At 39.9% G+C, this 16,321-nt stretch overlaps 1 protein-coding gene across 1 annotated transcript in view; it reads left to right on the top strand.

The window, feature by feature from the left end:
• BAIAP3 (BAI1 associated protein 3) overlaps positions 1 to 16,321 on the top strand; it is a 564,909-nt gene that overhangs the window by 389,313 nt on the left and 159,275 nt on the right. The window contains exons 12-16 of the mRNA XM_086940582.1: positions 2,064 to 2,156; positions 4,839 to 4,942; positions 9,775 to 9,892; positions 12,653 to 12,777; positions 12,916 to 13,006. Coding sequence (XP_086796708.1) covers positions 2,064 to 2,156; positions 4,839 to 4,942; positions 9,775 to 9,892; positions 12,653 to 12,777; positions 12,916 to 13,006 — 531 coding nt within the window. The remainder of the gene's footprint in view (positions 1 to 2,063; positions 2,157 to 4,838; positions 4,943 to 9,774; positions 9,893 to 12,652; positions 12,778 to 12,915; positions 13,007 to 16,321) is intronic.

The following is a 16,321-nucleotide window of genomic DNA, read 5'->3' as shown; positions in this document are numbered from 1 at the left end:
GAAAAAATTATCGCCGAGCTGCGGCGATTTTTATCGCAGATAAACCTTGGTATTACCAAGGTTTATCGCAAATGCGATAAAAATTGTCCGCAATGCATGAATATCGCTGAAATGTCAGCGATATTCATGCATTAGCGAGCTAATGCTCTTAGCCATGTTATCCACCTCCCATTGGATAACATGGCTAAGAACTGCTCAGGCAAGGTGTTAGCTTTTGGAGATATTCGCGCTTAGCGCAAATATCTCCAAAAGTTGGTAATAGGAGATAGCGATGTTAGAGACTGTTTCCAGTCGCTAACATCTTGGCACGCCCACTTTGCATGTCATTAGTGATAAATATCACTGACATGCAAAGCGGGGTCCAAGATGGTCGCGATCTCCTACTAGCTGTCTCTAACTGGTGTTAGCGACAGCAAGGTAATAGGGAGATAATTTTATCTCCGCTTTCTTGGCTTTTAAAGATAAACTTTAAGAGATAAACCCCCTTGATAATATGCCCCGCAGTTTTACATCTGGAATTAGCACTGATTTCCAAATATAATTTCCCAATAATCCTCATGGGCCCATAGGAGATTAGTTTGCACATCCTCAGTAACATTGCCATCCGCAATCACAGAAAAACCTTGCTATTAGTAATACCGAGAGCTGTATTACTGCCCTACGCTTACAGTGAGAGGCATGATTGGGCACTTAATATTTTGCATCTAGCTTGATGAAAATGCAAAATGTTATCTGCTTATTTTCGTTGTTTGGCACCAACGTGTTTTTGCTAAAATGAGGCTGCAAGCCTGGAAGCGGATGTTGAATAGATGCCTCGGGGTACCATGCACATTCAGAGTGTATTTAGTCATCGTGCAGTAATGCTATTAGCAGTTTGTTTTCACAGCTTGGAGGAATGTGTTTTAAGGATTATTAGAATCGAGGAGAGCTGTTTTGCATCGAGAGGGAGTGTGTGTTTTGCTTTAGGACCCATCTTTTCTGCGTGGAAAAACACAGATGGCAAAGAGGGTCATCGAGAAGGGCAACTGGGACTTCATGTACCTGAGCTGTTCATGTGCTGCTTTGCACCCAAGGTCATTGTCTTGTAGCAGGCTGTCTCCAAGTGGGCTTTTGTATGCTGTTGTAAACTGTTCCAATGTGAATATTATGTCAACATTATAAAGGTTGGATTTTTATTTTAATGTAAATAGCATTGGTAATGCTAAACCACTGGAATCGAGCTCTACGTCAGAGGTGCACTCACTTGCAGACATGCAGGGCCTGATTCACAAAGCCACACTTCAGGTTTCTGGTCGAAAAAAGTATAAATTGTGCACAGAATCCTGATTCTCAATGTTGGATGCTTGCAGTTTTCATGCAAAGATGTCAGTCACGGATGCATAGGTTCTACAACGCGTGCAAAACTTTTCAGTCATTCCTGACAGCATTGGGAGGGCTGGGGGAGTTCCCAGGGGGTGTCGGATGGGGCATTGATCATATACCAAGGCGTCATTGGTTTGTGAGCCATTAAATGTATCTACCACTCCTCCCCCCGCCACCTAGTCTTCCTCCCATTCACTTTTAATTTTGTGTCTAGGAGACAGAGACAGAGTTGTCCAATAAGCATGGGAACTCGCGGTGCGTAAAAAAATGACGTGTGCGCAGTTCGGACGGCCCCCGGCCGTCCAACGCACATGCCCACCGTGACGTCGGACGGCACATGGAAAAGGTTATTTTAAGATTGGCACAAAAACATAGCCTGACACCAGTGTAATATTACCCAGTACCAATGTAAAATTGTCCGGCACTAATGTAAATGATAAGATTTGGCCTGTTAACTATAGGAGTTAACAGTGGTAAGGCAGGTGGGGGACAGGCTGCCCTGGGCGACAAAGGCAGGGACCGCTACGGGTGGCCACGCAGGGACCGCTACAGGCGGCTAAAGGTCTACCTACGCCACTGGGAATTAATAGTTTTTTTTCATAAGTTTTTCCAATTTAGAGCCAGAATTATTGTGTCTGTAATTATTGAAAGTTTCTGGTAACTTGCCAGCATTTAATAATAAAGTATGCATTATTTTACAGAGGGATACAGCATTAAGCAAAAAGGAATCGGGTTTAGCAATTCATGAAATGCTCCTAAGCCAGTTCTTGCTGTATGAACACAGTCAAACAGAGGTAACTTAAAATATTTATTTAACTCTCCAATGTACGGTTTTCTGAATACAAATTAATTCGTGGCTCTAACAATACTTTAATATAGCTTATATTTAACTGCGATAAAAAGCAATAAAGTAAATGCAGCACACAATGTGCTATGAAACAATGTTATGTATATTTATGATTCACTTTAGTTTAACTGCAACACACTAGTATTCATTTAGGAAACCGAGCACAATCTTGAAAATCTAATTTTTTTTCTTGATCAATACTTTTTCTTGATACTTTTTTCCTATTGTGTTAATAATGCTGTCAAAAGGTTCAATACAGCTTCTAAAATGTGTTTATTTTTATTGTGATGCATTTTTATGGTGTTTATTGTTGGTATTTACTAGAGATAACAAGTCGGAATAAAATTCAATCTTATCTTTTAAAGTTATGTCAGCATTTCCATTGTTTGTTTCCTTAATAACTTTGGTGCCATTTCGAATCTGTACAAAACTTTCGTTAACATTTTTTATTTTCTTTGGCTCCTTTATTTAAAGATTCGCGCATTTCTGTTACCGAGGGGCAAAGAAAGGGGAGGGTACAACAAGTGTGGCTGGCTTTCCATTATCATCCCCATAAGAAACTTTGCTCTCCGATACAGAAAAAAACAGACAAATAAAATGACACCAAATTTGGCAAAAAGGTATCTCTGTACTCATAAAGCGTGCTTTTTGTGATTTGCTATAAAATGTATCCAAACTTTTTCGTGAAATGAGGGGCTGATTACGATCGTGGTGAATCACCACCAGCAGGCTGCTGGTGGTAGGTTCACCACGATCTTGTGGCCATTTTCCACCCGCCAGATTGTGATGGCGGGCGGTGTGCTGGCGGACGGAAAGCCCGACCGCCACAGGTCCGACAGTGGCAATTGTTCCGATTGCCTGTCGGACTGCCCACATCCTTAGAATGGTGGCGGTGCCTAGCAGGCATAACCCGCCAGATTAGGATGCTGGAGCCCCACCAGCTTTTCCATAGCGGTGCACCTGCCATAGAAAGGCTGGCAGGGAGGGCATTTGGGGGCTCGTTGTGGGCCCCCTCTTGTGCAGGGGTAGTTAGTTTGTGCACTTGGGTGCCCCCTACATTTCCCTGCACCATGATGCCTGCCACGTAGTACAGGAAAAAGCAAAACCTGCATTTTTTCAATTGCGGCGGGTGCTGCAGCCAGCAGCACCTGCTGCAAGGGAAAAATGGCTTTTGCGGCCGCCGTGTTGGCGGCCGCATTGTATTTGATATGTGGGATCGCCGTCTTATGTTATGTTATGCTATCTTGCCCCTCCTCTGCTATTGTATCTATTGTGAATGCTATTTTGCATGCTATTATGTTATGCTACACTATCTTACCCCCTCCTATGCTAATATATCTATTTTGCATGCAAATATGTATGCTATTAAGAACCTCAGCGAGGAATTCGGCCAAACCAGCTCTCAGAAGCCTGCACTGGTTGCCAGTAAAAGAGAGGGTCAATTTTAAGACCCTGTGCATTACTCATAGAATTATGCACAACGAAGGCCCTCCCATTCTTAGGACACTCGTGACTCAACAGCATTCAAGTCGACAATTAAGATCCAACTCTCTTTCCCTCGCCAATGTCCCTAGAATTAGGAAGGCCAGAACAGGCGGTCGCCTGTTCTCCTATAATGCTCCCAGACTTTGGAATGCCCTTCCTCTCTCCCTGAGGCAAGAACATAACCACCTCAGGTTTAGGAAACGCCTAAAAACCCTACTTTTCCCCTGAGCTTGTCTTCCTGACCCTTCCTTACCTCAGTACTGTGGTCTTTTTTAGCGCCGGGATGCCCCAGGGTAGCTGCGCGCTGTAGAAAACCTAAAATCAAATCAAATCAAATCATGTTACTCTATCTATGCTATTGTATCTACTGTGTATGCTAATAGTTTATGCCACACTATCTTACCCCCTCCTATGCTATTGTATCTATTGTGTATGCTATTCTGTACACTATTATATTATGTTATGCTATTTTAGCCTATCTAAGCCATTGTGTCTATCGTGTTTACTGTTTTCTATGCTATTATGTTATGTTGCACTATCTTTCCCTATCCTATGCTATTGTGCCTGCTATTAGTTTGTTACACTATTTTACCCCATCCTATGCTATTGTATCTATTTTATGCTATTTTGTACACTATTATGTTATGCTACGCTATCTTACGCCCTCCTATGCCATTGTATCTATTGTGTAGGCTTTTGTGTATGTTACACTTTATTACGTTATGCTACGCTATCTTACCCCTCTGATGCTATTGCATCTATTTTGCATGCAATTATGTATGCTATTAGGTTATGTTACGCTATCTTACCCTATCCTATACCATTGTATCTGTTTTGTATGCTAGTTCGTATGGTATTTCTTATGTTATGCTATCTTTCCCTATCCTATGATATTGTATCTATTTCCTATGCTATTTTACCCATTCTTATAATATCTTCTGTTTTATGTGGTATTGTTATAGTATGCTATATTACGCAATTTGAGTCGTCTTGGATACATCTTGTGTCTTCTGTTTTATGCGGTGGTGTTATAGTATGCTATATTATGCAATTTAAAGGCGTATTAGAGTCGTCTTGGATATATCTTGTGCTTTGTTTTGCAAATTAACGTGAGAGCACTGACTTGCAAATGTATCCTTTGCAGGGCGACCCCTATAGCTGGAATGGAGATCTGAGTAAACTGGCATTAACTATTCTTTCTCACCATGGAATGCAGAATGACCTTTCATCTCTACAGCTGGCAGTTGTGTGAGTATTTTGTAACTGCTTTAAGTATTGATATAAATATTTTTTTTCAAAGATTCAGAGGTAAACCTGTGCCACGATTTTCTGACTTTCTGAATTCAACACTATAAATGTGAACAGACATAAATACTTGTTTTGCAAATGTTAAAAATTGGCTTTTGGTGATATTTTTAATGTCATATTTAGGAAAATTAAATTACATATTTTTAAAAAAATTGATTTGGAGCAGCGGTCGAAGTATGTTAAAAAAGTATGGGAACAGTGATTCTGAGTGCAGTGAGAGCGGGATCAAAGGCGCGGCTAAAAAGAACAAAATATTCTGAAACTATTTTGGTGGTCTTCCACTTTCAGGTATTTGCCCATAAAATAATGCATACCCGGAAAGAAAAATAAATGCAAGTTAAACTAATCATCAAGAGACGCACTTCTATAAAAGGCTCTATTGATGTATGTGTTAACTGCCCATCTGCACTGCACATCTGTGTGTGACAGCCATGGACCCACAGAATTGAGTTCTGATTGGGGTAATGACTGAGTTCCCAGTCCGTGAGAGAAAGCACTATGAATGTTCAAGTCACTATTTTAGGCCCAGCTGTTCACCTTACAGTTCCTCTCAAAACTAACAGACCTTTATCGTCATAAAGCTTCGTTTGCAGATTAATCAATTGACAAAATTTAGATTGTTTCAGCAAGCAGGTACCTAGGCCAGAAGGCTTCTTTTCTTGTTTAGCTGTCTGCCCCTCCCTCTGTTACACCGCAAGACCGACTGCTTTTTGATGCTGCCCAGATTTAGAAGGCTGAGGCCGCGCCAAAAACTAACACCAGGGAATACCTAGTCTAAGAAGGGCAATAAATCGAGCAATTATAAATTTCAAATCGTTTTTTTCTCTTTCTAGGTTTGTTGCATTTTGCAGCACACATAGAATGATCAAATTGCCATTATTGATTGTTAATGTGCAGGAAGGTAGTCCTTCTTGCACATAAACTCAGGAAGGTAGTCCTTCCTGCACATAAACAATCGACCCTGCAGCGCAGGCACCCTTGCAACATGGCGACAGGGTGTCTGCTCTTGCACTAAGCAGCTTTTTTTCACAAATGCTAGGGGAAACACAGGGGTCCCCCTATTCTTGTGAATTTGGTGCATCCCAGCTTTTAGAAAATGTCAGAGGGTAAGGTTGCCAAATTTGGTGTAGCACAACACTCCAGCATTTTTGGGGAAATATGCCATCTGTTTGTTGTCCAGGACTTTCTCCCCGATTTGTAGTTGTGCTGGCAAGCGCACTGTTGCCATTAAACAGAAGTGAAGGCCAAGGGATGGTATCCATAGATAACATTCCAGCAACAGGACCTCTCTCTTGGCTCCCTTAAGCTTAAGGATCCTCCAGGAGACCACCTGGTTCAATCCTTCTCCAAAAGGGGAAATGTTTTCCTGAGGACCATTGAGATGCAGATAAATCTGTATGTCAATTGTATATGAATGGAAATTCAAATCCCATTGTCTAGGACTATGAGTGCTTTCTTAAAAGTATTGAATAGCATAGGTGACAGTGGTGACACCAGAGACACGCCGCAGTTGACTTTGCCGTCAGAGAAAATTAAATGGCATTGCATTGATGAAGATATGTGGGGTCTCATTTAAAGCATTATCTGTGCACCATAAACTCACAAGAAAGGGGGATACCCCTGAAATGCCAGCCTAGAGTAACACCACCCTCCTTCCACACCTTTTCTTTCCCTATTAGCTTGCAGGTTTATTTTTCTGTGACACTCCGACACTGCAATGCCGGCAAGCTGCCATACTATGTCACTTCTGAGGAAATGAATCTTTCATTGAATCAGCCTCTAGAATCTTGCTGGAAATGTATGGGAAAATATTGTTACCGTTTTGAGTATTAGTCTATTTATCCAAAAGACTAATCTACATTTTAAAAACTTAATTTTTTCTAGTTCCAAGAACTGGTTTAATGAAACAGTAAGGCAGACCAAAAACATTTTATATGGAGAACTAACAAAGTGTCTTCATGAAATATCAGGATAAACAAGGCTCAGATCGCTAAACACAGTAGTGAAAGGGCAAAAGGGGATATGGCTGAGATACCCGCCACCCCCTCTCAACACAATCCCCAAAGGAGGGAAACAGGAAACAGTTCTTGAAGTTTTTGGAAGAGGGAGGGAGTGACCCTCCCGGCCGTATTTATTAAAACAAAATTAAAACATTAAATCAACAGTTTCATATTAATGTACAATTTCATTACCACATTGCGATGTTTGGCTAACCTTAACAGATTCTCTAATACAGAGGTTCTCCTAGCCGAACTAACATCCTACAAACATTTACTTGAAATTATGAAATTGTACATCCTAACGTTTAAGGGCCAACGGCAAGGTCGTAACCGGTGTCAAGATCCCTAACCAGAAATACCCCCCCCACTTGTGAGGGGCGACAGCACTGAGGCGTACCTCAAGTACAACTACCAATTTCCCTTTGACTTGACGGGGGCACCAATAAAACTCGACGCCACTTAAAGGTCGTTCGAGGACTCGTGTGAGGTATCTAGAAGGTAGCGTAGACCCCCCCCTAAACCCCGCACAACTTACCACATCTGCCGTCGCAGACGTCACTGGCCCCGGGAAATTCCCCAGGAGGGGGCTGTAACCCCTCCTACACAGGAAGGGGCCTTGACCGCCTTTCCTTTTCTTTCGGCGACCCATCCTTAGAAGGGACCGCCTCCCCGTTGAGGGGCCAATGGCCACCTCTCCCGAAAGGGGATTTATTCCGTCAAAAACCCTGCATGACGCATTTCGATCGACTTGTGGTCTTGTTAACAAACATAGGTGTAGTGTAGATATAATGACTGGTATTGCACTTTTGCTGGTTTAGCTTTCTCTTCTCATGCACTTTTTACAAATTTTGCACTTTACCTTATTCACTTAGCACTTTATCATACGACCACTGGTACATAGACGGAAACACTCTTAGGCCTGAATTGTAGATATGAGAACTTTCCTGTCATTTACTATTGTGGAGTAGATGCATAACTGCTCTTTAAGTATGGGATATTATCTCTAATAATTACTGGACAGGCTGTGTTTGATACATGAGTGTCATAGGTGGATTTAACCGGTGAGAATTTATGGTTTATGTATACCAATATCTGGATTTAACCAGTGATGTTTTTCCGTCCTTTTGGTAAATTACCATTAGGTATACTGACATTTAACTGTGGAAGTATGTTGTTTATTTCTATGAAGTCACATGACTCACTATGTCACTGTGAGGGGATGGTCACAATGTGTAATTAGCATTTATAAAAGCATTGAGTTCGATGTACTTGTTGCAGCGTGAACAAGGGCATATCTTGCCAGAAACGCGTAGCTGCTTTCTGTTGTTCAATAAAAAACAACTCTGCTGATGTGATGTGTGATCAAGGCACCCTTGTGCTGAAACGCGTAGCGTTACCTCGTGAATAAACCCTTTCTAGCTGCACCTTTCCGAGTGCGTGTTTTTGCTTTTGAAAGCAGCTTTTCTTGGACATGTATATATATATATATATATATATATATATATATATATATATATATATATATATATATATATATATATATATATATATATTTATGTATTTATTTATTTACACACATATACATGTAAATATATTGTATATATGATATGCATGTGTATTTCTTAATAAACATGAAAATGGTTATATTACGAATGTCAGCTGTAAGTGATAGCTTGGGTTTACATCTGTGCACAGAATATTAAGGGTAGGTTATTAAATGATGAAGAAGCTGCAGTGAAGACCATTTTAGTCCTTGATGCCTCATCCCCAGGGACAGAGATGAACTACTGATGAACTGCAGCAGCTTTTTATTAAGCTTCACCACGTCTCAGTGAAAGACAAATGTCATGAGGGATTGATTTATTTACTACAGTGTTAAGTAATTGGAGATAACATCCATCCAAGCTGTTTTATCGGCAACTGTCATGCTCATTGATTCTCATGCAGTGGCAGTTAATTGGGTTTCACTGGTCCATAATAAGCAGTGGTTTAGTTATGGTACATCAGAAGATGCTTGCTCTAAGGGACCTTCATAACCTGCAGTTACCCATGTGCTATTCATTGGATGAATGTGAATATTATTGGTGTAACTAAAATATAGAATTATTCCACACTATACATAATTATTAATCAATGAAAATATTAATCAAAATGAATAACTAATTACAATTAGTTACTACTTAATTAACTTCCCACCCTATACCCTTACATTCTGAGCAACCTGCAGCTAAAATAAATCAGAAGCAAAATAAGTATTCAAAACTGTACATAATTAATATCAATCACTTAAAAATTATTAATTATTACTTAATTAACTTCCCACCCTATCCCCCTACAAACCCAACAACTGGCTACAACACTATAAATTACTATTAGCAATGACATTTAAAAAATCTAAATGACCTAAAATTACAAAGTATATTTAAAAAATCTATAACATTCATACAAACAATAATAACACAACATATTAATATATAAAAGAAAACACGTTAAAATTATTAAAAAAATATTAGAAACTCATTATTTTGTCCATTTACCTTCGTGAATAGGCTCCCTATTGTCTCCAATACAATAGACATGGAGAGGCTTACAGAGCAATACTAAATACTATATAATGTCAAAGAACCAACACTTCCAAATATTTTTCTTTATGTATTGCTTCACTTTACTCTTAAATGCATCATCACCAAGAGCATTTGTATTTTTCACTTTACTGCCTATATTTATGTGTTGTGTTTGTATGTGAATATATTTACTTTATTCCATACATAGAAAATGGCAGGCCTGCAGCAAGCACAATCAGGTGAATTGTATGGACTACAGCTACCTTCTCGGACTCCTGCAGCAGATTGAAGAACAATGGGACCCTCAGATGTGCCAGAAAGAGCAAGTAAGAACTGCTGTTATACAGTTATTTCAGACAGAATGAGTACCTTGGAGAGAAACACCAGGTAAACTTTGTTTTACTTATCTGTATATGGCAACCTTGGCTGGATGAGTTGCTTAAAATCGACTTCAACTGTGATAAAACGTAAGAGCTTTACGTTGATTCTGAAATCTGACTAATAAATCCTATACTAATATTGCATACAATATTCCTATAAATTCAGTGCAGAAACATGGTGAATGTTACATTGAAAGCATTTTCTGTTTGTATTCAATAGGGTGATATATTTTTGTCTGATCAGGAAATTAACTGATGGGTTCAGTGATGTTCACAAACAGTTTTAATACATATAACAGTTTTACTGTGTAGTAAGTCGAATCTCTGCTATGTAATACGATATGATAAAACTTAAAGGGTGCACTTTCAGATAGTGGGCTTTGGGTCATATGTATCATCAACCTGATTTGCGATTCTCAAATAGCGATTTTTAAGAAATCGCTATTTGAGAATCGCAAATAGGTATGTATGTACAAAATTGCATTTCGTTTTGCGATTTCTTAAAATTCCTTAATTGCGATTAGCAAATTTCGAATCGCAATTAAGGAATACTTTACCATTCATTTCTATGGGCCAGGAGGCCCATAGGAATGAATGGGAAGTTATTCTCAATTTGCGATTTGCAATTTGCTAATTGCAATTAAGGAATTTTAAGAAATCGCAAAACAAAATGCAATTTTGTACATACATACCTATTTGCGATAATCGCAAATTGAGAATAATTTCAAGAGGGCAGGGGTGTCCAAAGGACACCGTGTTCTCCCCTGAAATATGCATGGATGCACATGTGGAGCACATACATGCCCTAAGGGCAACTAGAAGTTGGTGGTAATTTGCGATTCCTTAAGGACATTTTGCACATTTTTTTTGCTTCATACATTGCATTTAAGGAATCGCAAAATTTGCGATTCCTTAATTGCAATTGCAAAATAAGGAATCACACATTTTGTGATTCCTTGTTTTGCATCAGATTTTGCTTTATACATACCATTTAGCAAATTTGCATTCGCACAGGCCTTTGCGAATGCGAATTTGCTTGATTCATATGGCCTTTTATGCTTTATTTGTCTTATTAAATGGCTAGCATATCTACCTATGTCTATCACACTAGGATCTAATGTAACACATTCATCATTCTATTTTTCCATGAATAAAAACACATCTTACTTCCTAAAAATCAGAGTCTATCTAATGTGTTATAGTTGTGATTTTCAGTATAAGAAAATTTTAAAATGAAGAAGTATTTTAACTTTTAAAGAAATATTTATTCAACTTATATTGATCACTTTACTATTCAGCACAGAAAAAATGTTAGAACACATTGCACTGGGAAAGTTTAATTATACACTTTTTTGCTGCTTTGAAATATAAAATGAACCAAAGAATGGTATTTTCATTCAATGCCACACATCGTTTTTGCATGTAACAATAATGCAGAAATACCGATTATAAAATACAGAATTTTACTGATTCTGTATTTCAGAATCTGTAAATGGTATGTAGGAAACAATTCGGTAAATATTACCGAATCGGTACGATTTGGTATTTAAGAATCGGTATTTACCGATTCGGTAATTCCCATTCATTCCTATGGGTCTTGAGGCCCATAGGAATGAATGGGAAGCCATTCACTATTACGGATTCGGTAAATACTGAATCTGTAATAGGGGGCATATATTCAAGGGTGGCAGGGTGTCATATTGACACCCTGTTGCACCCCTGAATCGTGCATGGGTGCACATGTGGCACACATACATGCCCTAAGGGCATGTATGTCTGCCACATGGCACTTTAAAAAAAACAAAAAATTGTTTTTTTAAAGGTTTTCGATATTTACCACCAACTTGTAGTTGGTGGTAAATAACGAATCCTGAATGCAAGAAGGCACTCACTTGAGTGCCTCCTATATAGCTTTTTGGATTCTGTAATTACCAATTCCTTAAAATAAAGAATCAGTATTTTACTGATTCCTTAAGGAATCGGTAATTACCGAATCCTTAAACCTGCTTCCTACATCTCAAACAGCAGCGGCCGGCAGTGGGATTAAATGCAGGGCGGCGACGTGGGAAGGGGGAGGGGCAGGGTGGGGGGTAGTAATGTATGGATTACGGAGTTTTCCAGGTAAGTAAACATTTAAATAAATAAAACGAATTTCATTGAGCGCACTGCATCGCATTTTGGGATGCAGTTTACTCAACAAAATTCGTTTTATTTATTTATATGTTTACTTACCTGTAAAAATCAGTAATCCATACATTACTACCCCCACCCTGTCCCTCCCCCTCCCCACGTCACCGCCACTGCCGGCCGCGGCTGCTATTAACTAATTAAACTGTCTGTAACACAGCAGAAGTGTAAAGTGTAAAAGTGTAAAGTGTAAATTATATATATATATATATATATATTATATATATATATATATATTTTTTTTTTTTCACTCACTCTCCGTCCAACAACAAGAGATAGGCACTCGCAGAGCTTATGTTCATTTGTTTTTTAATTTTTCTCTTCAGCAGAAGATATACATTCACGCTTAAAAAACGGCATCTTTTATTTACAAAATTCATCTTTATATATATATATATACTTTATTATGTTAGAATTGCCAAGAGAAACACTTACGGCTTATAGAGCCATTATTCTAACTTTACAGCATTTCATCAGAATATATTTTTGCTCTAAGTATTTTTTTTCTCGATAATCCAGGAGCAAAGTTTAGCTGAAAGCCTTAGCCTTTTCATCGAACACTGCTTCACACTTTTGCGGAATGTGCGAGACGCCTTTCCTGTCCCCAACCCTCTAGTAGTCACACGCTTGGAATTCGTACTCAGGTAACGTAATATAATGGCAATTGAAAGTGAAAATGGTGACTCATATAGTTACAACTCTTATTTTGCACTTCTAACCTGTCTTGTTTGGATCTGAGTTTTCATTAGCTGCGCTTTTTTCTGTTTTTTTGCCTCTGCTAGGTGTCTCAGTCAAATCCATGGCATGCAGGCTTTTAAAATGGTTTGCCCCTTTCATAATGAGCTTCACCTAGAAATTACCACTGTTGTAAAGGTATTTTATACTTTTGGATGTCTCTTTTTTCATTGTTCTGCTTAGAAAGCATAATGCATGATACTTTCAGACTCTGAGATATGATATGCTTTAGAAATTACAAAGAGAGGTCTGTTTTTTCTTTGAAGTATTGCATGTCTTTAGCTCTTAAGTCTACGGATAGTGGTAGAGTTAACAGAATGCACTTGAATGAAGCATCACCTTGTACACACACCTCCGTATATTCACGTATACTTCAAATGTGATTCTGGTATAGCTTTACATACTATTGAATATGCAGGTTTAGGAGATGAAAATTTTGAAAGTTTAGAGGAGAGATTTTGAAGAGACAAAAAAGATTTGGAAGACTGCTCCTCAAAAACCACAATCAATACGGTTTTTCAGGATAATTGTTGGCTATGTAAACAATTGGGATTTCAACTCCTTTTATTTAAATATGTCTTGTGTATATGTCCTAACCCCTGGTATGAATTCAGCCCTAGTGACACAGAGTAGATAGCACTGTTACACATTGCTTTGCTTTTGGAAAAGCTTATTGGATAGTATTTCATTACCCCACAAATCTGTACAAAGGAGGGTTTATTGTGATAAATACACTGTAAACCCCTTCTAAGTTCAGCAAACGCCTGTTTCCCCTAATTGCTGGAATTCAATAGTTTACACTCATAATTCAAGTCGCAGTGTTGTCCTTCAAGGCAACTGTTTGAAGTTCACTTTGGTACAGGCTAAAATTGTATCTGAAAATATGTATTTTAGATATCTGTTTTGTTCAGTCTGTTTTGTCACAAGTAGGCACATGTTAGAGTTATGATTTAGTTCACGGCTATTTTCACACAATGGCACACATGGGTCCTGTGTTTAAATCAGAGTCTTTGAACAAAGACAACAGATCTAAACCAGATCATGTCTTTGACTTGTGAAAACCCAAACATGGATTTACGAGGGAAGTAAACAGATATGTATAGTTGTAATTAAACCTGTTGAAAATGCTTGAGTTCTCTTCAATTCCTCAACCCTCAACAAAAACTTTTTTTTCACAAAAAGATCTGAAAATGGCTCTAATACTCCAAAAAGATATGATAGCACTCCAAATATTGATGTTATGAGACATTCACAGACTTATACATCTATAGATGGTTCAATATCATCCCTACATGGGGAACTCTAGTGCATTCTATGTACGTACATGATCAATAAGCGATGAGTGTGGTCTGCTAATGACTAAAGGAATGACTGAACCTGCACACATATAGTAGACCTGCGTCCTCCTACAGAACTGACTTCAGGATTAAAGAAGCAAGTACTCTTTAGAGGACAACCTCAAACAAATCCATTCTGAACTCAACCAAAAGCATCTCCTGGGCCTACTCTTTCCTGGCTTTTTAATATGATTCAGTGTAGCCCTTCGGTATTTACAGTGCCTTCTAATCCACTGCATCATCAACTCAAAACAACAATCAGGAGGTTCTTATAGAGCGCAAGTGTTTATCCTGGGGGGTCTCCAGGCATTAGGTTCTGATGTCCTTGGTAGTAGAGTCATGTCTTGAGCTTTCTCCTGAATTCCTCAAGACCACTATTCATTATTATCCACCAACATCTGTGTCATTATTATCCGCAGGAACATTTACCTGTATTTAAAGACCCTCACCCCTTAACACCTAATAACCTACACATTCTTCCTTTAAGCCCTCATATCAGCACTTGACTAGATCACATCTTTCTTCTCACAAAATCTCCACATTTTATAGCCCATCGCTCCCGCATCCACCTTCCTCACCCATATCTGCCTTGACAAATAGCCTACTCAGTGACATCTCCCTCTTATGGGCCGGGATGCCCGCCACCCCTCCCAACACCAATTCCCCATGGGAGGAGACAGACACAGGTTTAAACTTTTGGAAGGCGGGGGGGCCTCACGACCCCCCCGGCCATATTTATTAAAATATGAAACACAATTTAAAACTTTAAATTAAAACGTTTCATGAATCATGTACAAATTCAACTTCAATTACATTTTGATGAAGACAGGTTTTTTAGGCTAACCTTAACAAATCTCTAATACAAAGGTTTCCTAGCCGAGTCTAGCATCCTGAAAATGCATTACATTTTAGAATTTGTACAACCTAGCATTAAGGGCCAACGGCAAGGTCTTAACCGGTGTCAGATCCCTATCACCAACTTCCCGCCCTCACGGTGTGAGTGGCGCATGCGCAGAGGACTTTACCCTTGCAGCCAACTGTAACTTCCCTTGTCGTGGGGGCCCCCTTTCACTCGACGCCATCTTAAGGTCGTCCGAGTTCCCGTGCGAGGTATCCGTAAGAAGGACAGCGTGGACTCCCCCCATTCCCCACACTCTCTTCCTCCAGAGCGGATATCCGGCCCCTGGGAAATTTCTGTGGAGGGGCATATAGCCGTCTCCCCCTGGGAGGGGCCTATGGCCGTCTCCCCCTGGGCGACCCATCCGTAGTGGGTGCCGCCCCCCCCCCGTGGGAGGGGCCAATGGCCGCCTACCCCTGGGCGCTCCCATCCATAATGGGTGGCGCCCCCCCCTAGGGACCTTGAAATCACTGCTCACCGATCATGACCTTACTGCCCGACCAAAAATTAAATACGACAGTTGTTTTACCTACTAAGGAAAGAAAATTATGCCTAAATCTGTAACAGTTTGACAATTCACCGACTTTGACATTGCTACAAAGGGAAAAAAGTCCTAAAGCAAAAAACACAATTTTTAGTGAATCCATTCCTTTACGTTTCTACAAAGGAAAAAAAGGCCTACAAGCAAGTATTCCATTATATGCATACATTCATGATGCAAAACATGACAGTGCCTTTTTATTACATCAAAATAATCATCGAGAAAATTACTTTATTACACACAATTTGCAACAGGGGGCTGGTGGGTGGGTCAAAAAAGTGCAGCTTGTTCCCTTGAGGGCTCACGAGCGACGAGTGGTGCAGCCTTCAGAGCACAGGAACAAGAGGAAGCTTAGTTGGATTCCTGCGCTATTTATCCATCTGCGGGAGGTCGGGGCCCGACTCAGGTACGCCCATCTGTGCACGGACTTCCGGGCGGGTGTCTAGGCCAACCTCTTCTGGGCGGTAGGGGCGTCCTCCGGCTACGCCGCTTCGGGCATACCAGCCGGAACACGCCCCCCCACCCATAACGTTTTCCCGGGGGTACCGGGGCACCCATCCATACGTTCGGGGGGACCGAGTGGTCTCCCCTTTCCATTAACTTTGGCCATATCATTTAGTAGCTGACACCATAATCCTTGACCTAGAGTTCCTCAGTTCACTGTCAATGCCAGCGGC

The sequence above is a fragment of the Lissotriton vulgaris genome, chromosome 10, assembly GCF_964263255.1.
Source record: "Lissotriton vulgaris chromosome 10, aLisVul1.2, whole genome shotgun sequence".
Taxonomy (NCBI): Eukaryota; Metazoa; Chordata; class Amphibia; order Caudata; family Salamandridae; genus Lissotriton; species Lissotriton vulgaris.
Note: the sequence above shows the minus strand (reverse complement) of the source record. Positions and strands in the feature narration are given on the sequence as shown.